The 24,892-nt window shown below is 50.1% G+C and overlaps 9 protein-coding genes across 9 annotated transcripts; 5 read left to right on the top strand and 4 right to left on the bottom strand.

Moving 5' to 3' along the window:
* Positions 1–1,000: 1,000 nt before the first annotated feature.
* On the top strand, positions 1,001–1,987 carry N7506_006680 (alpha-L-arabinofuranosidase axhA; the record flags this gene model as incomplete). Its single annotated transcript, XM_056955973.1, has 1 exon — positions 1,001–1,987. One exon carries the CDS (start codon positions 1,001–1,003, stop codon positions 1,985–1,987), a length of 987 nt encoding a protein of 328 aa, XP_056810307.1.
* Positions 1,988–5,787: 3,800 nt separating this feature from the next.
* Positions 5,788–6,539, top strand: N7506_006679 (C40 family peptidase; the record flags this gene model as incomplete). The annotated part of the gene is made up of 2 exons (XM_056955972.1): positions 5,788–6,482; positions 6,530–6,539. The coding sequence occupies 2 exons, from the start codon at positions 5,788–5,790 to the stop codon at positions 6,537–6,539; spliced, it is 705 nt and encodes a 234-aa protein (XP_056810306.1).
* Positions 6,540–6,827: 288 nt separating this feature from the next.
* On the bottom strand, positions 6,828–8,501 carry N7506_006678 (putative pyridine nucleotide-disulfide oxidoreductase; the record flags this gene model as incomplete). The annotated part of the gene is made up of 1 exon (XM_056955971.1): positions 6,828–8,501. The coding sequence occupies one exon, from the start codon at positions 8,499–8,501 to the stop codon at positions 6,828–6,830; it is 1,674 nt and encodes a 557-aa protein (XP_056810305.1).
* Positions 8,502–9,891: 1,390 nt separating this feature from the next.
* On the top strand, positions 9,892–11,265 carry N7506_006677 (Hsp20/alpha crystallin family protein; the record flags this gene model as incomplete). Its single annotated transcript, XM_056955970.1, has 1 exon — positions 9,892–11,265. One exon carries the CDS (start codon positions 9,892–9,894, stop codon positions 11,263–11,265), a length of 1,374 nt encoding a protein of 457 aa, XP_056810304.1.
* A 188-nt stretch (positions 11,266–11,453) lies between these two features.
* N7506_006676 (uncharacterized protein) lies at positions 11,454–12,639 on the bottom strand (the record flags this gene model as incomplete). Its single annotated transcript, XM_056955969.1, has 2 exons — positions 11,454–11,913; positions 11,966–12,639. 2 exons carry the CDS (start codon positions 12,637–12,639, stop codon positions 11,454–11,456), a joined length of 1,134 nt encoding a protein of 377 aa, XP_056810303.1.
* A 515-nt stretch (positions 12,640–13,154) lies between these two features.
* N7506_006675 (RTA1 domain-containing protein) lies at positions 13,155–14,123 on the top strand (the record flags this gene model as incomplete). The annotated part of the gene is made up of 3 exons (XM_056955968.1): positions 13,155–13,308; positions 13,364–13,606; positions 13,678–14,123. The coding sequence occupies 3 exons, from the start codon at positions 13,155–13,157 to the stop codon at positions 14,121–14,123; spliced, it is 843 nt and encodes a 280-aa protein (XP_056810302.1).
* Positions 14,124–14,622: 499 nt separating this feature from the next.
* On the bottom strand, positions 14,623–17,919 carry N7506_006674 (ankyrin repeat protein; the record flags this gene model as incomplete). Its single annotated transcript, XM_056955967.1, has 3 exons — positions 14,623–15,085; positions 15,168–16,996; positions 17,044–17,919. The coding sequence occupies 3 exons, from the start codon at positions 17,917–17,919 to the stop codon at positions 14,623–14,625; spliced, it is 3,168 nt and encodes a 1,055-aa protein (XP_056810301.1).
* An 802-nt stretch (positions 17,920–18,721) lies between these two features.
* Positions 18,722–21,444, bottom strand: N7506_006673 (uncharacterized protein; the record flags this gene model as incomplete). The annotated part of the gene is made up of 2 exons (XM_056955966.1): positions 18,722–20,827; positions 20,896–21,444. 2 exons carry the CDS (start codon positions 21,442–21,444, stop codon positions 18,722–18,724), a joined length of 2,655 nt encoding a protein of 884 aa, XP_056810300.1.
* Positions 21,445–22,499: 1,055 nt separating this feature from the next.
* N7506_006672 (aminotransferase-like domain-containing protein) lies at positions 22,500–23,974 on the top strand (the record flags this gene model as incomplete). The annotated part of the gene is made up of 3 exons (XM_056955965.1): positions 22,500–23,012; positions 23,094–23,473; positions 23,521–23,974. The coding sequence occupies 3 exons, from the start codon at positions 22,500–22,502 to the stop codon at positions 23,972–23,974; spliced, it is 1,347 nt and encodes a 448-aa protein (XP_056810299.1).
* Positions 23,975–24,892: the final 918 nt, after the last annotated feature.

Below are 24,892 nucleotides of genomic sequence, written 5' to 3'. Positions count from 1 at the left end.
TTTCCTTCTCTAGTTTCTAAACAACGAAAGATTCAAAAAGAGACATAAAAAAAGATACGAAAAATCATATAAAAAAGGACTGGACTAGAAGAGTTTTAAAGTCATGAGATAATAATTTCTTTGATAGACCTTGGGATTATAGCAGGTATAATAGGAACCAGTCCAAATAGATACCACCAGGCATCTTCAGATACTACCTATTTTAAGCAGTTTCCGACCTTTGGGCGCTATAAACTCCCGTAGGAACTTCGGTTTTTCCCGCGTTGGGAGCTAGCGTCCGAGGTTGTGGCGCATCTAGATGCGCCATTCAGAGGCCATGCATTAGACACTGCTCAGGAACTACATGGCTTCTGAAAGGTGGCCAAGATCACAGAGCCCTACTTGAAACCTTGGATTATTTCCCCTGTATCATATTATGTAACAATCCTCAGATCGTATCATCGATGGATAATTCTCCGAATACTACTCCGTGGATAAGTGGCTGCTAACGGCACTTCGCTCATGAATGAACTACCGAGGTCCCAGACCCATAACATGAGAAAATAGTTGAATGATCTAGATCGCCTTCAGGGTCCTGCATTATTCCCCCCCACCTTTAACCGCTCCATCTAGCTGAAACTAAGGAGATTTCATCAAAATTTCTTGGCGATTTCTCTAAGCTGTACCGGGTATTCAAATGATCTACACGAATCTTCCAAAGATTGACACGGAGTCTAGACCGATGGTTCACACAAGAGAGCAAATCTCCGACGGGGTGGAGGATGTTTTTCATTACCAAGAAATCACTAATACATGCTGTTCCATAATTTATCAATATCTCCACAATCAATCTTGGTTCTGATCCGACTCGTCGATTGCATTTGTCCAAAAAAAAGCAGGTCTCTCTTAGGACAGGACGAAAAGGGTATAAATAAGTCGCCTGATCCATACCCATCTGGACTTCGCCAACATCTTCGATTTTCCATTTTTATCAAGAACATCACAACGTCTCGGCCTTATCATGCAATATTCCCTGCCGGTTCGAGGCATGTGGCCATCAATCATACTCGCGTTTTGCTCGCTATCCGCTGTCAAGGCAGACTGCGATCTTCCGTCGACCTACAGCTGGACATCCACAGACGCCCTGGCAGAGCCCAAGTCTGGCTGGGCTTCCCTCAAAGACTTCACCAATGTTGTCTACAACGACCAGCATCTCGTATATGCATCATTTGCTGATGCATCCGGGAACTATGGCTCTATGAACTTTGGCCTGTTCTCTGACTGGTCCCAGATGACTTCTGCAAGTCAAAATAAGATGATGAACTCTGCTGTTGCACCTACGCTTTTCTACTTTAAGCCGAAAGACACTTGGATTTTGGCCTACCAGTGGGGATCAACTTCGTTCTCTTACCGAACCTCATCAAATCCCTCTGATGTAAATGGATGGTCGTCAGAAAAAGAGCTATTCTCCGGCAAAATTTCGGACTCCGACACTGGTGTTATCGATCAAACCCTAATTGGAGATGATTCCAATATGTATCTTTTCTTTGCTGGGGACAATGGCAAGATTTACCGGGCCAGCACACCTATCGACAATTTCCCGGGCTCCTTTGGCTCAACTTCGGAGATTATCTTGAGCGATACCTCAAACAAGCTATTCGAGGCTGTGCAGGTATACACAATTCAAGGTCAGAAGAAGTATCTCATGATCGTTGAGGCGATTGGGTCTAATGGACGGTACTTCCGCTCTTTCACGGCTGATAGCTTGGATGGATCTTGGACTGTACAAGCAGGGGATGAGAGCCAACCGTTTGCCGGTAAAGCTAACAGTGGGGCGACTTGGACAAATGATATCAGTCATGGTGATCTTGTTCGAAGCAATCCTGACCAAACAATGACTGTCGACCCCTGCAACATGCAGCTCCTGTATCAAGGACGAGACCCGAATGGCAGCAATGACTACAATGCACTCCCTTATCGACCTGGAGTTCTGACATTGAAGTTATAAGTGGTCTCTGGTTTCTTGTACGGAGATATGTGAATATGGAGACAAGTTGTGGCTGCGCAGAGAATCAGTTAAGTGGCCTGAGATATTTCTTTGATCAATGTGACCTTGGAATTTTTATGCATTTGGGACCAAATTGTGAGAGGCAGCCCTTCTATGTTTTATAGTGTAGTCCTATTTCCTGTTGCCTAATTCATATTTAGCTCACTGTCCGATTGCTTCTCCAGGCATCTTTAGAAGTAGCTTTCCCGCATATGAGCTTTTCAAAGTCGAAAACAAAAGAAAAAAAAGGTTTGATCGGAGTATTGGTCAGTCCAATATACCGGTGTAGCTCTCGTTTCACCTATGCTGTCAGTGATGAGAAGGCCATGCAATGTTTCAACTTGTGACTGCCAAGAATGTGATGAAACAATTTGTTCTCGGCGTTAAGCTGATTGCAACCCAATTGCACTAGTTAGCTGGGTAACCCCAAAGTGGGATATATTGAAACCTTGACATTGAATTTGCGAAATCATTTGAGACAAGTGCTGTATGTTCAGCAAGTTCAGCTCAACCTTTGAAAGATTGTTGGGGGTCAGATGACTGCCCCAAGCTAGATAGCTCTTTCTCTCTTTCTCCCTCTCTCTCTTTTCTTTCGTCTTTCTTCTTTTTGATCCCCAGTCTGTCTTTGCGTTTTGATGGTCAGAATCTACTTTTTTCAAGTGATTTGCGCTTCTCCAATGTAGATAAGCCTGTTATCACTCTCATAGGACATGCATTATCGCACTCTACTGTTTCTGCCATCACTTCATTCTCATGGAGCTTCATCAAATGTATCTTAGAAAACTAATTCGATATTGAGAACAGGCTGATCTACGGAGGAGAAGCACGAATCGCTTCAAAACAGTAGATTCTGGCTGTGAAGCAAAAAGACCGACCGGGGAAAAGAAGGAAGAGAGAGAGAGAGCTATCTAAGCAAAGGGAGTCATCTGACCTCCCAACAGATATCAATATTGCTTCATGTGTGTATCGATCAATGTCACGCTTCCAGCCTTCCAAGGTTGTTTCTCGCAGCAGGATTAAGACCGAGTTAAGCTCTTCCATATTCTCTTCCAAAAGCTCCTAGGTGGCTGCACAGGAGCATTAATAGTCGTATTTGATACGCCGAAGGTTGTTGCTGAGAGCCCAAGCCCGCTATACGCTAGCTTGGGTATATACCGATTGCCATCGCGTTCTAAAGAAGCATAGGCTCTGTCGAACTCCTTTTGGCTGAGGTTGGATAGAGCAATGTAGAGCTCGGTATCTTGATTTTGACGTTGGCCGTAAATATTTGCTGCCTCTGCACAAAGTGAACTCCCGTCCGCCAGTACTCGAGTTGCTGTTTGCAAAAGTAGTGCCAACTTAGAACTGTCATGCTCTGTACTGTCGGTAAGCTTCATGAGAGACCTAAGCTCAGCTTGATGACTGAGAAAGCGATCTTTGAATTTCCGAGTTTCATACTCATTTTCCATGACATGAGAAAGTCGGTCTGGGCTTGGTTGGCATGAGTTGTGCCGTGGAGGAAGCTCATGGTATTCGGGGGCTTTCTTCGATACTTCGCTCTCGAGGTGGATTTCCGACATTTTAGAGAACGGTTGAAAGGTTTTTATGCTAAGACGTGAAGATATTGGGGGAGATGGGACTTTTTAAAGTGGTGTCCACCACCTTACCTTGGGTGTTAAACTACCGAGAACTCATCCATGGGTGGGGTAGAGTTTGTTCCCAACAAGGTAGATCTTGCTCATCAAATTTGCTGTGATAACCTTGACAAAGAGCATGTCTAATCCGATTCCGAGGCCGATCTTGGTAGTTTCCGAAAATTACTACTGATCGTCACGTCCGATTCCCTCTATGGCTCCATAGCTCTCAGCTACTAGGCAGCTCTGGAGCCACTGGAGTGCCTATCGCCCTGGACCGATAACAGTGCTGACTATTCCGTGGTTATCTGCACATGCCCACGGTCTCGTGAACTCCAATAATCATGACGTGATATCATGATGACCTTCTCAAGTTGTCGATCGAATTGACATCACGCCCGATTTCCAAGGTTGTCAAGGGATAGATTTCCAATTTGTACACCCTTAATATTTCGGTTGGATGAGTAACGGAGTACATGCAGTCTTGAAATAGACTAAGTGTGCAGGCCTCCCTCACTCTCTTCTCTAGTCCCTCTTACTTCATTCACTCCATTTACTTCTGCTCTTCTCACTTCCAAGCCCTGCATCTCTCCTTCACCCCTGCAAGTCCTTTACAACTTGGCAAGTCATATTGACATTGCTCTATAAGTTATACCTGACCACTAAGGCTAACAGCTTGCGCCTTCTAGGACCAGATTTACTCGAAAGCTCACCCTCAATCATATCTAATACAAGCACACCGGCTAACGGCCTCATCAACAGTGTCATAAATGGCATGATAGGTGATACACTCCTACTTTCTACATATTGAGAATTCAGTGTAATAACTTGAAGCGAAGAAGGGCCTGGCAAAGACCCGTTTCCAATCCCCACAGTGAACGAGGATCCTGCCCAAGGATTCCCTGCCGTCGAGGCGATCCGAGGAGAGAGAGGTCTCCTGGAATGTGTTCTTTTTGTAGAACACTGCGAGGAAATCGTTCAATTCCTGTTGGGTGGTCAGGTGGCCCGGCTTACAGGGCATAGATAAATCGCTCTCCTCTCTCTCTCTCTCTCTTCCTTCTTTTCCCCGTCCTTTCTTTGTCTAGCAGAAACAACCTACTGTCACGCATACTCTTTATCGTAGATTGATTGCTGCTATAAATTCCGCATGTGAAAGAGGACATACACTTTGACAGTCGGCACCATTTACATTGACGAACATATCTTCCACCAGTGTCTTTATGTCATAATCATATCCCCAATCCCCAATTCTCTGTTCATGGCTTAGCCAAGACTTCCATTTCTCGACCGATCATGATGACTTGACAATTAGTTGGAACCTTGGATGGACAGTTAAAAAGACAGTTCAAATGACAGTTCAAATGACAGTTCAAAAGACAGTTCAAAAGACAGTTCAAAAGACAGTTAAAAAAGGTCTCGAAGTTGATGATAGTACTCTTTCTTTACCAATCAAAAAATGAGACTAAGCTAATACATAACTACGCCTGTTTGTAAGCAACCATCGTCGTCTTTTTGGCCGCGCGTGAGCGCGGCACTGAGGTTTGTCCATTTATTTTCGAGATCACTCAATATTTTGTCATGTTTACATGTCGTCTTGGTCCTGGGTTTGTACCAAGGTATTTCTGTTCAACGAGGGCAATATGCTGTAACAAATTTTCGCCGTGCGTAACAACGTGGGAAAATGGAAGTCCCCAACTGCGTGAGCTTAATTAGCCCAATGATCCTGCGGCTGAAGTGAATGTTCCTATTTTTAGCTTTCCCGTGTTTGGAAAATCCAGGAACACGAGTTTACGAGCGATCAACAACTTCTTTAAGAAACTTTTGGCCCCCTCAAAGTTGTTTTCACACAGTCATCGCGGGTCACTGTCACATGCAAGGTTTCTACTCGACTTCGCGGTTCAGGTTCCACAAAGTAGTATTTGATCTACAGCTCAATACGAGCATCGCGTTGCATTCCGTTGAGATAAATACGAGCCTCCACGCCAAGACGGCTCGAAGGCACTAACGAGCATCAACAATGTATACTTATTGCATGATATGAGAAAAGGTCGTCTATAAAAGACCCCAAGTGCATCGGAATTGGGACAAATCTACAAATCAGTTCAAAGCAATCCTGGAAAGCAACGCTACAAACATCAGTCGCGCAACATGCATCTCGTTTCTCTCATTGCTTTCTCCCTGACGGCAGCTGTGACAACAGTCAGCGCCTATCCCATCACCGGTGATGATGTCAATTGCCGCTCCGGCCCAGGAACGAGCTATGCGTCCGTGAAGACCTACAAGAGAGGTCAGGACGTCAAAATTTCCTGCCAAACTCCCGGCACAGAGGTCTTCGGCAACAGCATCTGGGACAAGACATCCGACAACTGCTATGTGTCCGACTACTACGTGAAGACTGGAAGCTCCGGATATGTGACCACCAAATGCGGCAGCAGTGGCGGCGGAGGCGGTACAGGGAAGGACATCATTGCAGCTGCCGAAAAAGAAAAGGGTCTTCCTTATGTCTGGGGCGGCGGTGGATGCACCGGTCCTTCCGGTGGCGGTTTTGACTGCTCTGGTCTGACGCAGTATGCTATCTGCCAAGCTTTGAAGAAGACTATTCCTCGTGTCGCGCAAGACCAGTATGACAGTAGTATGGGCAAGCGACACCCGCGCTCCGAGGCTAAGCCTGGTGATCTTTTGTTCTGGGGTACTGGGGGTGATTGCAAGAACAAGGTCGTTCACGTGGGTATCTTTATCAAAGACGGGCTCATGATCAATGCTGCGAGAACGGGAACGCCGGTCAGGGAGCAGGATATTTGGACTTCGTATGGTGGTGAAGAAATTTGCCCCTACGTTATGAGGTATGTTCCTTCCAATGGGTTGGTAATAGGTATACTGACTGAGATAGGTTCACCTAAGTTGCGGCTTGGATCGGGTGGAGCAGAGGATCTTCAGATCGCTGCGTTGGGGTCATGAATATTGTTGTTGACAAAGTTCCTGTGGTTTTGTATAGTGGAAAGGTTGTGTCTGAAATAGGAAGGTGATCATGATTGTAACCTCGATTAGTTTTACATTAGCTCTCTGCCAATTGAAGATGTGCATGCTTGAAAATGGGAATATCTCTGAAGAGCTGAGTATGTGATCTTATGAATGAGTAGGTATTGTCTATGTAAATTTTAGTGATATGTTTCGTAAGGTGTATACAATCAAAAGCGGGAAACATCCCTGCCAAACAACTTGTTTAGGGTCCAACGGAATGCAACCCTGAACTTGTTGCGCCAGCTGATACTCATTGTGATGTAGGCTGCCTTCCAAACGAGCGAAGCAGTTCGACCCTTGATACCATCGGGCAAATACTTGCGAGTGGTTCCATCGTCCTCATGGGGGATCTGCATCAAGGCGCGCTCGTTGCCGATATAAGCCATTGTGCCCATGTTACGGAAGGAGAAAGAGGGAGTCTGATCCAAATCACTCTTGTTCAGGTGAGAAGCTAGCCACTTGGCTTCTTGGAAGGTGGCCTGTGCTGTCGCGGGAGGTGCGCCGGTCTCTGGCATAGCATTGTCACCAAGAGCGAAAACATCTCGAAGGACTGCCGTCTGACCGGCTTCATTCTGTAGCTGGACACGAAGATGGCCGTCTACCAGCAGTGGGCCTTTCCTGGGGCCCTTTTTGAACTGCCAGGATTCTTGCTCGGCATTGGCGGAAACGGCTGAGCCGTCAATAGATTGTACCGAGTCTGCTGGGAAATCGACAGCGTCGAGTGACTTGGTGATAAATGTGGGCATGGCATTGCCTGTTACCCAAACGCACATTCCAACACCCACTTGGCCTTCTTCTTCGGTCTCGAGTGTCAGGCAGCGTTTGGGGTCCATTTCGTGAGTCGACGTAGCTCCAGGCGGACCCCATCGCAAGCTCTTAACGTGATGGGACGTCTTGATGTCAATCCCTTCCCTCTTCATGGTTTCCATTGCGTAACGAGAAAGTGATTCATCGAACATGGACAGAACCTTGGGCGCAACGTCGTACAGGGTGATCTTGGGGATTGCATCGAGGGCTGGGTATAGAGCCATCATGTCATCATATATGAAATCGCGCAATGACGCCGCAAGCTCAATGCCAGTAGGACCCGCCCCGACAATGGCAAAGTTCAGCAAATGTTTCTGCATCTCCTTCGAGGTAGTTGGCAGGACGGCAAGCTCAAAGCATTCCCGTACGCGCCTCTTCACCCGTTTGGCATCGCCAATATCCTTGAAGAACATGGCATTCTCTCGCACTCCGGGTGTTCCAAAGGTTCGACTGACAGCGCCCACCGCGATAACCAGCTTGTCATAAGGAATCTCGAATATCTCTCCTTGCTCCCATAACCGCTGGTCTCGCATTGGTCTCTTGTTTGTGGTTTCCGGGCCTTCTTCGGTCTCTCTGTCTTCTGTTCGAGGTGACTCGGTAACTCCACTCTTCACGACAGTCGCTTCACACAGAATTGTTTTCTTTTTGAGATCGACGGCCCGCGCGGCTGCCTGGATGAAGTCGACCTTGGCGCGCGGATCACGCACGGGTTCGACAATGTTCGAGAAATCGAGGGATCCGCTGGCCGCATCGGTGAGGAGGGGGGTAAAGACGAAGTATGAGCGAGGCGAGATGATGAGAGGTGCAAAGGTCTTTGGGGAGAGCCTGCGCGAGAGCGTATATCCACCCCAGCCCGATCCGAGAATGACGACTCGCTCCTTTTGCTCACCAGACGAGGGGATTGCGTCAGACTTTTCAGCTCTTGTTGCAAGCCATCTCTGTGTGCTGTGTAGAGTGATTGGGGATGTATGTGCTGAGAGGAAAGAACGGGCAGCCGGAGGGGTCCGCAAAGCCTGGCGCTGCAGAGAAAGCATTGCGCTCAAGGGACGAGGTCTCAGGGCAGTATTAACGTCTATATTAGTAAATTGAAAGAGACTTGCTCGTATATCACATTTTATTTCGAAGTCCCATATTATTCGGCGTCGGCCTCGGAAGACTGATTATACCGCTGACACATTCATGACCTCATTGTCGGTTGAATGAGGATAGGGGAGGCCCGGATCGGGAGTCCCAACAATCTAGATCCACTCATCCGTACGGTTTCGGGAAGCCAGCTCCCGTGAACATGTCAAGATCTCTAAGCTGTGGTTTTAAGCTCGTGGAGACATCCGGAACCCTTCGGACCGATCGGTGAGAGCAAGCTGCACGTGTCGTCGGAAGACATCGGAGGAGCCCACATGCTGTTCACATGGCATTGAAGAGATTGAGAATGTTCACACAGACATTCAAGAGCTCAACGATAACAAAATATGCAGGAAACGCAAGGGAAGAGGTTCATTAAATTGGTTTGATTTGTGAGATCATGTGACGCATGGCCTGATGCTTGGCAGAGTCACATGCGAACGGATAACTAGTCGAGATGTGCTCCGCAGCAACAAGTCCACGATGCTGCATTCCAAGTAATACAAAATCAAAACCTTTGACTCCGTAAGTAGCTCTGGAGCTGGGTTGAAGACTTGAAATTGCCAAAATCCCAGCGTCGAGTCCAAACAGGTATACCATTACCAAATGAGCGAAGCTTGGCTATGATAGATCGACTGTTAGTGGTGCAGATCATCTGGAATCCCGTTCAACAGCGCATTCAGCGCTAGAAACTACTCCAAAGATCTTCAAGTGAGACATCTCACTCATGCAAAATACTCCACCCCAGGGTGTTGATAATACCAAGTCTTAGTCCAGGTATGGACTCTATACTTTGAGCGGTGAAAATGGCAGAATATCAGTGTGGCGTATTGTGGCGCAGTGTGGCGTGCGTGAGTCACCTCGGAGTTAGGAGAAGACTGCCAGATTGAGGAGTTGATCGTACACTTGCGTATGCTTTTGACTCTTATGGGAGTGAAGTTTGCCTCCAGATTTGATACTCTCGCGTATTTGGCCATACAAAAGTGCAGCATTTGATTATCACCGAGAGATCGCGACATGCGGGACCGAGTCTCGGTCCCGAGCTGGCGAATGAGCGCATAGGGCTAGGCAGGACTGTAGTACGTATACTTCCAGAAACACGGAGAACTTGGCTGCCTGGTTGTACAAGCAGGTGTATATAAACAGTGTATTCCTGATGGGAATGATGTAGATTCAGATCAAGTGCCTTCATAGCATTCGCTTCTCTTCAGTATCTTTCAACTTCTCTTCAAATTATCCGGGTCTTCATCGGATTTCAATCAATTATTCAAAGGTTGTGTATTGAAGATATCTTAACCCAAGATGCCTTCCATCTATCAACTCAATCAACCACCGAACTCTTTCTGGGACTTCGTCAACGGCAACCTCGAAGATCATCCTTTCTTTTCTCCTCGCGGCCACCACGGCCATGGATGCCACGCACGCGGGGGACCCCATCACGAGAACCCTCCTCAGTATACAGCTTCAGGTGAGAATGCTGAGGCTGGCGAGAAAGGAGAGAACACAGCATCCGAGTTCGAGTCCGACTCTCCAGACAACCACCGTCCCTGCAACCACTGCGGAAAAGGCAAGGGCAAGGGCCGTCACGCCAGCCACCGAGGACCGGGTCAGTTCCGCGGCAAAGATAAAAGAGGAAAACATGGACACGGTCCCCACGGCCACCCCGACATGAAAGGACCGCGGCCTGATGGGGTCCAAGACCCCAGCACACGTGCAGCTGATGATGTTGCCGACCCATTAGTCGCTGTTGACAATAGCGAAACATCCTCATCCGAATCTGACTGCGCCGATAGCCACCGCCACGGTCATTTCAAGAACAAGGGCCGCGGCCGTGGCCGCCATGGACCAGGTCCATTCCGCGGCAAAGGTGGAAAGGGCAAACACGGCCACGGTCCTCCAGGACCCTACGACTTCCACCCCCACCCTCATAGCCACCATAACCCTGGTGCCTTTGGATTTGGACCAGGTCGCCATGGAATGCACGGAATGGGACACCATGGACATGGTCCTCACCCCGGCCCTTACGGCTTCCCAGGTCATCATGGCCACCACGGTGGTCCTTTCGGCTTTGAGCACCGTGGTCCGCGGGGGCCAGGCGGTCCTAGACATCGAGGTCCTCACGGTGGCCCGTTCGACTTCCTGCGCCAGATTGGTGCCGGTCTTGGATTCCCAATGGATAAAACGGCCGATGGCGTTGACTTCACACCCTCTGTTGATGTTTTCGACACTCCTGCCAAATACATCGTTCATGTATCACTACCTGGTGCCAAGAGGAGTGACCTGAGCATCGACTATGACGCTGAAGAGTCTGTTCTGCGCCTGGCGGGTGTTGTCTACCGCCCTGGTGTCAATGAAGACTTGCACCAAGCTCTTGTTATGGAAGAGCGTGGTCGGGAGGTTGGTGTTTTTGAACGCGAAGTCCGATTTGGCACTCGTGCCGCGCCGGCTTTTGTCGTTGTTGATGGCATTTCGGCTAAGCTGGAGGATGGTATCTTGAATGTCACTTTGCCGAAAATCATTCGGGATACTGGAGTCCAAAACAAGAAGAACGTCTGGGTTGACGATGGTGAGAAAGAGAAGGACGCTACCGCGGAAAGGACCCTAACCCCAGTCGACTCCGAGGAAAGCGAGAACGACGGCGAGGCCAAAGAGTATGTCAAGGTCCCTGTGAAGTAGCACAGCCGAGTTGGAATTATGGGTGTTTCGGAGTTTTTATATTGTTGCCTGTTTGATAGTTAATATCTCCGGTTTTTAAATAAAAATTGCCATCTGATTGGGTGGGATTCGCACCAGATTGTTTCAAGATTTCTCTAATGGTATTTTAGCTTGTAGACAATGCTGTAGCCTCAACTGTCGGTCCCCCATCACGGCCCAAAGACCCATCTTTTTGGCCATACCAACCAATCTTTGAACGCTGGATGGATCTTGTCTTCAATATCTTGAAGCAGCTCTCTTGAAGCACCATTGATGAACCAGGAATGCTCAACAAGGTGCAGCAGCATGCACCAGTAGGCAAGGAGAACTAGAGCAGGTGGTCGGTATGCTTCTAGATCACCACGGAACCGCTTGGACAGTGAGTAAGCCCACATAAGAACCATGCCAATCTCAACGTGTGGTCCCGCTAAGTCAATTTGACGTGTAGAGTTTTCGAAATACTTTAGAGCATTCTTGTAATCCGCCCGGTGGTCAGGAACCGGTGGTCCGTCAGCTGTATCAGAACTCTCTTGGGATTCGGGGAATGGATATTCATCAACAAATTTATGCAGAAGAGATAGGTGCTCGTGTGCACCAGGAGGAAGCAGAGATTGCTGCATTGCCGCCGGGCTAGAAGACATCAGTCGATCAAGCTGGTAATCACTGTACACCAAGCACTCACCTTGGAATGAGCATTTCACTCTCGAGATAGACACTATTCACAAGCGGGGCAAGCTGAGTCTTTCGGAGGCTGTGCAACCATGGCTCCATGATACTCTGCATTCCTTTGACGACAGAAAATAGTTCTGCCATGTTCAATATGGGAGCAGGCCAGCGCTCGCCTATCCGTACCGGCGAAGCACAAACATACACCATGATCATGGATGAAAAGCAAAAGACGGGCTGCCAATTGCTGGGGTCGATTGGAGAGGCAATCAACTCGCGAAACTGCTTCAACCCAGCTGCCTGGTGGTACGCCGTCGCTTTGATATATTTTTCTCTCTGGGCTGGGTAAAGGTGAGCGCGATGCAAGGCCGATAAAGCCAAAATTCCATGCATCAAGTATTTATTCGAATAACCTTCAATCGGCAGGACAACGCGCCAAACATGTCGTGCGTCTTCCCGAACTGTCAGGGTCGTGCATGTCACGGTGCAGTAGTGATGCATCAATTCAAGATCGGATGCCCAGTCATCTGTATCAACATTTGGCATTTCATTTGGCGAGTCAGCTAGAAAATGCAGTAAATCCGATCTACTTTCGGGCGCAGCGACCGCAGATCCGGGGGTCGCCGGGTAGGACTGCAATGGCAAGGGCGAAGGCCCAAAGGAAGATTCGGGCTGTGTAGCGGGTGTCATAATAGGAGTCGATGCATCTCGCTCTACAAACGTGCATTGTATCGCGTGCTTGGAGCAGTTTGTGCATGGATACCGCTCATCGCACTGCGGACGTTAGAAGAAGATCCAAACGGTGTTTTTATTCCTACCTTTAGCCGTCTCCTTTTGCATTCCGGGCAACCATTTCGCGATTTTCGATGTGTTCTGCGGGGACCCATCGTGAAGCACGAGTGTTGGATGAAGGTAGGTTCGAAAACGGATACGGGTGCGCGAACACGGGGACGAACACGAAGGCGAATACGGACACGGCTACGGCTACGAATACCCGCAACTAAGCCACCCCACAGTGAAAGCCAAGAGATATTTAAAGCGACATAATCAGAACGATCGAATCAATTCATTGGAAATAGAACGTCGCCTAGAATATAGTGGACCCTGAACCGGTTGCTGATTTACTTTCGAAACGCGTTTTAGCGAACTGTTCATATAAGGATCAAATTCTACCCCAGCATGTCGAACAGTAATTCTCTAACAACATGGCCGATGAGCGTAATATCTACGGGTATAATCCCTCTCTGCCCGCTGCAGTCATCTTTATTATCCTATTTGGCGCTTCGACTGCATACCATGGCTATCAGCTCACCAAGGCCCGATGCTGGTACTTTATTCCATTCGTGATTGGAGGAGTCCGTAAGTCCAGTATTCTCTTTAGATCAACTGTCAATTCAAGTCTAACTTCGATCAGTCCAGATCTTGGGATATATTTGCCGCGCCGCCTCGCATGACAACTACTACGGAGTCACCCTTTACGCATTACAAACCACATTCATCCTGATTGCTCCTCCACTATACGCCGCATCAGTATACATGATCTTGGGAAGAACAATCACATATCTCCATGCTGAGAACCTGAGCTTGGTACGGGTGGGATGGATGACCAAATTCTTCGTCGCGGGAGATGTGATCTCATTCCTCATGCAATGTACCGGTATGATGGCCCTCGCATCAACGCAGTCATGCAAACTCGTTGCCTCAAAAACATCGACTAACACGTTTCAGGTGGTGGCCTTATGTCCACTGGTTCCAACCATGACCTCGGCTCAAACGTGACGATCGGTGGACTGATTGTCCAGCTATTGTTCTTCGGATTCTTCGTCGTCGTCACCAGCGTCTTCCATTTCCGCATCTCACGCAACCCAACTTCGAAATCGCGAGCCGATCGCGACTTGACCAGGGGACAGGGGTTCAAGCAGCGCAACTGGTTCACCATTATTATCGGGCTTTATCTTGTCAGTTTCTTGATCCTTGTTCGATCGATATTCCGCTTGGTTGAGTACATCGAGGGTTATGGTGGGTATATCATGACCCACGAGGTTTTCATGTACATCTTTGATGCCGTGTTGATGTGGGCTGCAATGGTTGTCGAGAATGTTTACCACCCTGCGGAGATTTTGGGAAATGGGAAAAGCAATAATGGAGCATACGAGGAGACCATGCAGTTATAATCATCAATGGTGGTGCCCAAGGTCATTTTATAAACCCGCCAAAATTCCAACTCAGCGTTCAAGACAAGACAAATACATCAGATACCCATCTACGCAGGTCTGTAGCGGCCAGTGTCAATTTCAGTATTTCCGATACAACAGCTTTCTATTTGGTTTTCAGCCTACGGAGTATACCCTTAGGTCTCCTCTCAGTATCTCTTCGAGTGTCTCTCGAAATGCCTTTTCCATGTTCTTATATACACCTGTTTCCAAGACCCATTAGGGGCCTACCTATTCATCTATGTCTTCTCTTCTGGGCTACTGTGTATACCTTCTTCCGCCTGGGCACCTGGGCTGGTCCTCAGTCTGGGGTGGTACTCTGAAACCCCTGGACTGAAACCAAACCTGGCCGCTACAGACCTGCGTACCCATCCACGGATTGCTGCCAATGTTCCAGTGTCGTCCATCAAAGAGCTGAGAACTGACGAAGGTCCAAGCATTCATAAATTCATTCATCATATCATCGAGATCTGTAGTCCTGACTAGATCGTAAATCATAACTCTTCCGCGCAGACCCCAGTCCAGCGGGATACAACTCAGGTCCCCTAGACATCACCGATCCCCGCGTTGAAACAGGTAGCAAATTACCGCGATATTCCACATCCACGCTGCGACGCATGCGCGAAATACTAATTATCTTCTCCATCTCCAACGCTTGAAGTGGCGGCTCTCGCGTCGGTGGGGCTTTATTCTTCGACAGCCAACGTCGACTGCTCACGCGGAAAAAGCCACCAATATCATCAACCGTTAAAGCAACCCAGACAAGAGGAATGGAAATTGCAAACCCAATTCCAAACGTGTATTTTGCCACGTATCCAAGATTCAAATTGTCAAACTCTTTCATGTTGATTGTGAAAATGGAGCTGATGAATGAGAGGGGTAAGAAGACGATAGTGACAATGGTGAAAACCATGATCGTCTTGCTTTGGCGCGTTGTTCCAGCGGCCTGGTCGCGGGCGAAACGGGCCTCGAAGGCGTTTGCGTGTTTTTTGTTTCAGATCTAACAGATCTGTGATGGAGTGGTAGATTCGTTCGGCTTGTTTGTCCATTCGATCGATATCTTTCAGATGCATATCGATCACGCGCTGCTGGTCCTTGAACCGCTTTTTGACATCGAACTGTGAACGGTGTTGGCCTTGGTATGTCTCACAGATCACATCTTGAAAGTCGATAAGCACGTATTTCTGGTGCTCCAGAACTGTGCGGATCATGTTCAGTTCATCGCGAATATCTTTTGTTTCCGCGAGGAGATCGGTTTCCTGTCCGATGTCCAGTAGTCGGTCGACGAATAGCGGTTGGCCGTGTTCATCGCAGTAGTCGCTGCTCAGTCCGTCTTCGTCTGTGCCATCCACAGACCTTGTACGGGACGAGCTGAATGATCCGTCGAGTTTGCGATGGCTTTTCAGCCAGTCTGATGCCTGAACGGAGGCGTGGTTGAACTGGTTGAACAAAAGTGTCTCTTTATCGGTGGCTATACCGATAGATGACTCGAACATGTCCAAAAATTGGTACTCTTCGTCGCCCAACCGATGGCGGTCGAATACCCCAGAGCATCGGTTGGTAATGATCATCGCCAGATCATATACAGATCTGACCGGATCTCTGGTTTTAGAATTGATGTCCTCGATTATCCCATCTAGAACATTGAGTGGATCATTCTTCGGTTGGTCCCATCTCTGAGGAAACGCCGTCACAATGAGATTGGTACCTAACACCCACATCCACAATTGATCTACCATGAATATTTTGGGATCGGATCCCATGCCAGGACTCTTGGTTTGGTATCGAAACACCACCTGGTCCTGATCACGGCTTTGGGTATCAATGTTTGGGTAGAAGAACTGGTCTAATGTTCGGCGGACATGAAGCGAGGTTGTTGAGGATGATAGATGTGCATCCAGTAGCATCTCATCTCTGGTACGCATCCGCTTCATACTTGTGCATGGGAATGACAGTGTCTCCGCTCGTGAGATTGCATCTTGCATTTTCTGCCTTCGCTCTGTGGTCTCAAAGTGTAGGTATGGCATGAACACGCAGACGTTGCATGCAGAGACCAGTGGATGGGGATCTTTACACATCGAGGAGGAGAGGGGAGAAGACCGTGCCTTTTCGCTCGGGCCCCAGGGTGACTTGCCCTTCGTTTCAGACTTGGGGGTTCCTGGTGCACTGCCTGACTTTCCGCGCTTCTGATTGCTCTTCTTCTTCCCGGGGGGACCGTCTTCGTGTGGATTTGAATCAACCCGTTCAAGCTTGCCACCTGGGCCTTTTTGCTTACGGTCGTTGTCCTTGGGTTTTGCGTGCCCGTGATCAGACACTGGGTCTTCAGATGTGTCTTCTTCACGGCGTCGGAACGGTGTTCGCGGTGTGTTTTGACACAGTGGTCGCATGAAGTGCGAGTGGGTTCTCTGGCCCCGATGCTGATAGTTGAAGGACTTCTCCAACCCCTTGAACCCGTCAACGTCGTGAGCTCCCTCCTCAATGAAAGACTTAGTGAGCAAAGCTTCCACCCAAGCCATGTTGTTAGCAGGCAGATGGATCCATCTGAACTCAGTCGCCCGACTATCAGCCGGTACCGTAGTAACAGCCTGCTTCCTCGGATTCTCCTTATCCCTGCCATATAACAGATCGAAAACAGACATGCGCTTAACCCGATTCTCGTTGTGAAAATTTCCAAAGTCCACCACTGTCGCATCAAACGCCGCGCAAGCCCCCTTCACATCCTCAGAAAGGCTCTCAACATTATTAAAAGGCGCAAGCAACAGCACAACATCCTTCCTCTTGAACTGCGCCGCGCGCAAAAAAGGCGTACTTCCAAAATTATCCCTCACCCTCCTCTTCAAATCAGCCCTCTCAAGCAAACACTCCACCACATCCCGATGACCCCCTGAGCAGCAAGATGCAAAGGAGTAACCCCATTCAAAAGCTGCGCATTAATCCCCGCCCCCTCCATCAACAAAATCCTCACAATAGCCTCACACCCCTTATCACAAGCATTATGCAACGGCGTCCAACCACCATCACTAGTAGCATTAATATTCGCCCGATGCGCCAGCAACAGAATAACAATATCATCCCGATCATGCGCAGTCGCAACATGCAACGCAGTCTTCCCCCTAGACTCAGTCGCATCAATATCCGCCTTCGCAACAAACATCTCAGCCAACTTCCAATTCCCAGTCGCACAAGCCCAATGCAGCGGCGTCCGACCAAGCTCGTCCCGCGCATCGACCATACATTTCCCCGCAAGCAAAAACCTCACCACATCCTCCCCCCACCCCCACCGACAAGCCTTATCAGCAGCAAGATTATGAAGTGCGTTTCGCGCGCGGTGGTCACAGGCGTTGACGTCCGCGCCTCGCAAAATCAACAATTGTAAAATATCGACATGGTTCTTCCAAGCAGCTGTCATGAGCGCCGTGCGACCTTCTTTGTCTGCGGTGTTGGGGCTTGCGCCTGCGTCAAGGAGCACTTTCACGATTTGGTAGTGATCTCGCTCGACGGCGCGGAGGAGTGGTGAGGCTCGGTTCGAGGCTACGTCTGTCTTGGCGCCTTGGGAAAGTAGGTATTCTGTAGTGTCGAGGCAGGCGCGTTCTGCGCTGCGCATTAGGCCTATCCGTAGGAAGTTGTCTGTGAGTTGGTTGTAGTCGTGGGCGAGGTGGAGGATTTTTTGGAGGGAGGGGACATCGTTTGACTCTGCTGCGCGGAGAAGGCGCGGTTCGAGTCGTTCTTTGTCGCTTGTTATGCTTGAGGGTGGCATTTTGGGGGGTTTTCGGGGGTTTTTAGAGCTTTGGTTATTCCATCTTCAGGGGTTTGGTTGGGTCTTTGGTTTGAGATTGGCATTGGCATGGGCATGGATTATGCTAAGACTTGAATTGAATCAAGCTCAATTGACAGACGCATGGAGCCTTGTCCCGGTCTGGAAGAGATCTGCGTGAAAGATCTTTTTTGGAGGGAGGAGACAAGGCTGTGTTCCTCGTATTGCCTCCGCGCTTGCATGACTTTGCGGGATATCGCGAAATTTGATTGGAGAACGGGTTCGACAGGTTGGAAACTCTGGAGAAGGAGATTTGTGAAAGTTGGTAACTATAGGCGGGACCCATGGAACCAAAGTTGTATACTTCTTTGCTCCATATTGCAAAACATTGGGGATCAGCGACTTCAGCGGAACATTGAAGGATGTTCGTATACGAAGTACTCATGTCCAAATACCAATGTGGTAGAGAATGCGCTACTCTTATTTAATTATCCACACAATGAAATTTGGAACTCAAACTGCCCAGTGTACAGATATTAAATCTATATTTCTAACGGTCTCCAATATCACAAATTACGGAAAGGGGAATCCGAAGCGAAAATGGGGAAAGAAAAATGACAGTGTGAAAAGAAGAAAAAAACCCTCCTCCGGAGATGCTGATGCTGGATATGTTGGTGATTATAATATGCTCTCCATGAATGCCCCCAATTAGAATATCGCTTTTAGTTTCGCTTCCCTGTGCTCCGGCCGACAATGCGCCTATCAACAGAGTGTGTGGAGTAAACTGAAACCAAAATAGAGAGAATCAGTTCTTCTTCTTGTCCTTCTTCGGCACCTCGCGCAAGATATCATCGAAACTCATGTTGGGATTGAAGCGACTGATCGGGCGCGTGGGAGGCTCGATGGGTGCGATGCCCGCTGGGAGGGGCAGGGCTTCCAGTCCTGGGTAGAATGAGTGGCGGTGTTGCTCAGAGCGCTGGGCGGCGCCTGGGGAGCGGGTGCGAGGGATGGCTGGGGGAGGGGGGTTGAGACCGGCGGAGGCCATGTTGGATTGGGGTTCGGAGGATGATCCGACGGAGGAGTGTTGAGCCTGGTAGGGGGAGGAGATGGAGGACTCCTCGTCGTCGTAGGCGGCATCTTCGATCATCGGGGGGTCGAGGAGGGCGCCTGCATCGGCCCACTGCTCGGCGACTTGCCAACAGTGACTGCGACGGTAGACACCTTCTACTCCGTTGATGACTACATCTGATGGGAGACTGACGACACCAGCACCGCCTGCGACTCCGAACCAGCTGCGGGCGGTCTTGGTGTCGTTGTGAATCCAGGGGGCACCTCCACGAGGAGCGATACAGAGGAAGTACTCAACACCCTCGTTGTAGTGGACCTCAGGAACGTCAACCACCAACATGGGAAGGGATTGGATGACTGCGTAAAGGAAGATCCATTGACCACAGCGCAGATCAAGGATGTCGTTGACGCTCTTGCCGTGGGCGGATCGACGCTCGAATTGCATGAAGCTTTCAATGAAGGGAGTGGGTCGCATTGCCTCGCGGGTATAGGAATCCATCAGGACGGCATTGATGTCCGAGCTCTTGAGCTTCTTGCCGCTCTGCTTGGCCTCCTTCTTGGCATCCAAGGGCTTCCTGTGCAAGGGCTGCAGGGAGGGAAGCTGTGGAATGTCGAATGGAATGGGCGGGAGCACGGGCGGAGTGCTGCGGTCGTATTCGCTGAGAACGTGGCGCAGAGCGCGGACAGTAATTTCCTTGGGATTATCGGAAGGTGTGGAGCTACCTGCCCCAGAGACATCGATCGTGCGCGTGGTCAAAGACGTCCGATCCACCATCAGATCGTAGAGATCGGTGAAGTCATGGTACAGATCGAGCAGGAGGAGACGGTTGAGACCATTCTCCTCGAATTCGTTCTTCTTGGAACGTGCCTTGGGAGGCCATGAGCCGTACTTCTGTCTGTAGTACTGAATGGTGAAACGGCGGAATTCATGGAAGCCGGTCTTCCAGTTCTTGAATCGGACGACCTTGCTCTCGGCGGAAGTTGTTGAGTTGGCGAAACCGGAGAACACCGAAGGGAAATCGAAGTCTTCCAACTTGCCGTAGAGGCCGCGGAGACGGGTGTCGAGATCGATGAATGCACGTTCCATTCGTTTTTGGGTGATTGGGTGAATGAAAGTATACTTGGGGCTTCGGAGCTGTTTCAGCTCGTCCAGCTTTCCAACACCGTGGACGAAACCTTCCATATATAGCGGGTAGTATCGGAGACGCTCACCGAGGACAATCGCCTCTATAGTCTTCTCTCTGCTTCGGCGCACATCGGCCAAGCGAAGTTCCTCGCAGTAGTTACTGAAACTAGAAGTTGCGGTCTCACCAAAGTTGGACTGATCCAGGTTAGAGAACTCGAATCGTGCCAGAAGAACCGCAACGTCCATGAAGATGGAGAAGAGAGTCGCCGATTTCGGCGACGCAATGAGAGATTGACCCAACAGGAAAGCAAACAAGTTGCGGAACAGGAGCAAGGTCTCCGTGTCTTCTTGCGTCAGGCGGGCCTGTGGGTTGGAGATGTCACAGTTGAGCGGGATTGGCAGGTATAGGTGGAGTTCCTGCTGTTCCTCCGGGCTATCGTCGAACGCCATTCTCTGACTTCCAGAACTGTCATTGTCGTTGTCATTTTCGGACCGGTCCTGCGGTGTCAATGGTGGTGACATAGGATTCGAAAGCGAGAGTGTTCGGGTTGGCTGCTCGAGCCCGTTCGTTTTTTCATCGGTGCCGCGGGCGAGGAACGTGAGGGAAGGCGATTCTGCGAAGATGGTAGAGTCGACCTTGAAGGATGGGGCGCGGCCGGTGTTCTGCGGGAAGAGGTACACGAAAGTGTCACCTTCCTCGTTCCAAAGTTCGGGGATCTGATAGGTTGAATTTTCTTGTCAGCTTCACATTGGCCGGGAAATGTCCTCCACTCGGCGGTACGTACCTGGTCTCCCCTGGACAATGGCGTCAGGTCGTAGACGACCTTCTGGTCCAATCCTGCAATCCACGCCGCCGGCAACATTGGGGTTGGGCGCTTGTCCGTTGAACTTGCGCGCGACCGCCCCGTCATTCCCGACATACCCGGCATCCAACTCCTACGCTTCGACGGTGTGCTCGGACGAGAGTCTGGGTTGGAACCTGGAATTGCGAGACCGGCAGAGCTGGAGGGTCTGCTCATTTCACGACCACGACTTTGTGGGCGGGCGACGGGTGAACTAGGAGCGCTGCTGGCCAGGTCTTGGTTTACAGACATTAGTGAAGGTGGCGGGGGCAGGCTCTCCATATCCAGTGGGCTGGGCATTGTTCGAGGTTCTGAGGAGAATACGGCATTTGGTGTGGAGACGTGGCGAGTTGGCCTCGAGCTGCTTCTCCGACGTTTCTCGGTTTCTGGGAAACTGGGAGATATAGGGGAGGATTGTGACTCTCGATCCTTCGACCCTAGAGAGAATAGGGACGAAATGCGCTTCGCCGACTTAACGGGAGCCGACAACATCTTGGACAGTGTGTTGAGTAGAGTTTGGGAAGGGCCCGGAGGATGAGGGAAGGTCAACGCATAGAGGAATGAGATTGTACTTGGCGGCAGAGGGGGTTAGGGGGGAAGATCGGGGAATGGATCGGCGGGTTCAAGAATGGCAACTGAGAATGGATGAGGCTGATGTGTAAGGGGAGAAAGTCAGACAGAAAGATTTCGATTATTTTAGGGGAACGGTGGAAAAGGAGTACCCTCTTTTTTTATTTAATGTAATATATCGGAGGTCATATAAACTAAAGACGAGTATAAGTTACAGGTCAGTAAAAAAAAAAAAAAAAAAGACAGTTCGGAGGAGTATTGCCAATAATAGACTGCAAGTTGTGGTTCCCTGGCTGTGCATGTCTTGGATGTGGGCCCAATAAATTACAATGGCATCATTTATATTTGTGCTTTATGCTCTGATCTGATACTCTCTTTGTGGAATATGGCTCTGTAGTATAGAATTGAGTACTGTGTTCCTGATCTAAGTCTACTCTGTGCCGTGTTGACCTCCAACGTTACAGTCTTGCCGTGTGGTATGTGAACTATACATCGCAAATTGGTAAACACCAGGGAACCCCCGGGGCCGAACAGCTCAGTGCCTTGTCCTGGGCATATACTGCGGAGGAAATTTCAATCAATCAGAGGCCATGTAACCGTCACGATGCGGCTGTGTCCATCCAGGGTATCCTCGTTTCTTATTTGTAAAGGAGATATGCATGTATATATAAATAAAATGCCTTATGATCATCTGGTTTTGCCAGTGCTGAATATATTTTCTATTATATATATCTGCTAACAGACCTAAAACCACAGGTATAATTTTACCACTGAGCAAAGATAGCCCTAAAATTGCGTATACTGCAGGTCTGCAAGCTCGTAATCTCACCAGCCATGGATGTATATATAAATGGTTCCTGTGCCTGTTCCGGCATACAAGCCGTACCCTGGAACCGCTCCCGCTCCCCCCGATCTCGGATCTATCGCCACTGAAGCTCCAAAGTCTTTCTTGTCCAATACTGAGTACTCTGATTGGCATGACCAATCCAGATCAATCACAGATGACACTATCCGTGTCCCCCGAACAACCCATCGACCTGTCCAGCGGTTGGCCTAACCCCGCGCTGCTCCCCGCCAACCTACTCCGCACCTCTGCCACCGAGGCCCTCACCAACCCCTCCATCAAAGACACAGCCCTACACTACGGGGCCGACGAAGGCTATGAGCCTCTACGCACCCACATCGCCGCGTGGCTGAGCACCTTCTATCAGCCTTGCGCACCGATCACCACCTCCCGTATCTGCATCACCGGCGGGGCAAGTCAGAACCTCGCCTGCGTCCTCCAAGTCTTCACCGACCCAGTCTACACCCGCAATGTATGGATGGTGGCACCGACGTATTTCCTGGCCGCGCGCATAATGGACGACGCCGGCTTCGCCGGTCGTCTACGAGGAATCCCGGAAGATGACGAAGGCATCAATCTAGACTTCCTCGAAGAGGGACTGCGGGCTGCGGAGGAAACCGCCCAGAAAGAGGGCAATACCCAACCGGTAGGACAAGACACGCGCGTGGACGTCACAGTAGCAGTTCAAGGTGCCATTAATTGCATTGCCGACTGACACTGCCTGCAGAAGCTGAAACCCGTCAGGCCCTGGCGCAAGATCTACAAGCATGTTATCTATGCTGTGCCTACGTTCGCCAATCCTTCTGGTAAGATCATGTCACTGCGGAGGAGAGAGGCGCTTGTTCGGATTGCTCGGCGGTACGATGCGCTCGTCGTCACGGACGATGTCTATGATTTTCTACAGTGGTCGCCGACGCCGGATGGACCGTTTGCCGATCGCGCATGCGTCCCGCGGATCATCGATGTCGATCGGTATCTCGATGGTGGCCCGGTCGATGAATGGGGACACGCAATAAGTAATGGTAGCTTCAGCAAACTCATCGGGCCTGGTGTTCGAACTGGCTGGGCCGAGGCTTCGGATAAGGTTGCCTATGGGTTATCACAGACGTGAGTTTCTCACGAATAATCCACGCGTCCAACTAACTCCCTCGCAGTGGCTCGTCTCGATCAGGTGGCGCCCCTTCACATCTCTGTGCTGCTATCATAGACCAGCTCTTCCCAACAGGTATGGTCGATCACCTCCGGAATAACCTGGTGCCCAGTTACGCTCGCCAGTACTATGCCCTCACCTCCGCGATCCACGAATACCTCGTCCCACTAGGCGTTACTGTACCTCAGCCTGGAGCTCTGGCTGGTGGCTACTTTGTGTGGATCAAACTGCCGGAAGGGCTACGCGCCACGCAGGTGGCTCAGCAGGCACAAGAGGCGAAACTCCGAGTATCGCCTGGCGATGTCTTCCAGGTCCCGAATGATCCGAGCGATGCGCCAGTTGTGTTTTCAGACCACTTGCGCCTCTGCTTTGCGTGGGAAGAGTCGCGGCACTTGACGGAGGGAGTGCGTAGACTAGCGCGCGTTTTGGAGCGTAACGGTACTGTTCGTACCAAATAGATCCACGCCACCAGCCACCGGTCCGTACCGATTCCACTCGGGACGCGCGGCTGCATCTAATCTAAGACAATATATATGGAAGCCTTGCCAGCTCGGAATTTGTTGGAGTTGAGCGTTTGTAGACAGGCTTGAAGTACGGAGTACAGAGCGCGGAGTACGGAGTACCCAGTACCTGATTTTGTTTGTGCGATGCACGGAGAAAAATGTACCGGATACCCGAGCGGAAACTGCTTGGCCCACCTGGGCAGGGGCAAAATGCCCAAGGTATGCCTTTGGGGGCCAGACCGCCTTGCCGTGGAAGGCAGTCTTCTCCCACCTAATGTAGGCACCGGGGCATCCAGGCATCCAGGCTGACCACTCCAGGGCTCATCCATGGACATTCACTAGGAAGACAACATCGCGGATCCTGCGAATCTAAAGCTTGGCAGCGATACCCGAGACAGACAACAGAAAACTCCCGGGCAAGACAATCCCGAGCGGGTCCCTTCAGGGGCCGCCAAAAGCTTGGCCGTGCATCACACGTTCAAGCCCTTTGTCACCCCTCGAGCCGATAAGAGCTCCAAGGATGAGCCGTGGCCTGGATTCCAGACATGTCCATGCTCCCCTCTTTGCCATCTTGTCCTCCGTCATTAGGAATCTTCAAGCCCGAGCCCGCGCGGAATGTTTATCCATAGCAACCCCTAACTACCAACAAGCTGGCTCAGCCGGAGAGCGACCGACGCGTGTCATAGCACGGGCTACAGCCATGACAACAACCGGAAGCATAACAACAGCCACAGACGCAGGCCATGGCTTTCGAAGATCGAGCTGAAGCGCCGTGCAGACCTACGGAGGCCAAGCATGTCCTGTGTCAAGTGCGCAGGGTCTTCCAAGGCCCCACCTGGATCAAGGCATGAGATGGGTACTCGTACGCGCTGG

The sequence above is a fragment of the Penicillium brevicompactum genome (assembly GCF_028827555.1).
Source record: "Penicillium brevicompactum strain IBT 35665 chromosome Unknown utg000005l_segment0_segment0, whole genome shotgun sequence".
NCBI lineage: Eukaryota > Fungi > Ascomycota > Eurotiomycetes > Eurotiales > Aspergillaceae > Penicillium > Penicillium brevicompactum.
This window is presented reverse-complemented; position numbering and strand designations above follow the sequence as displayed.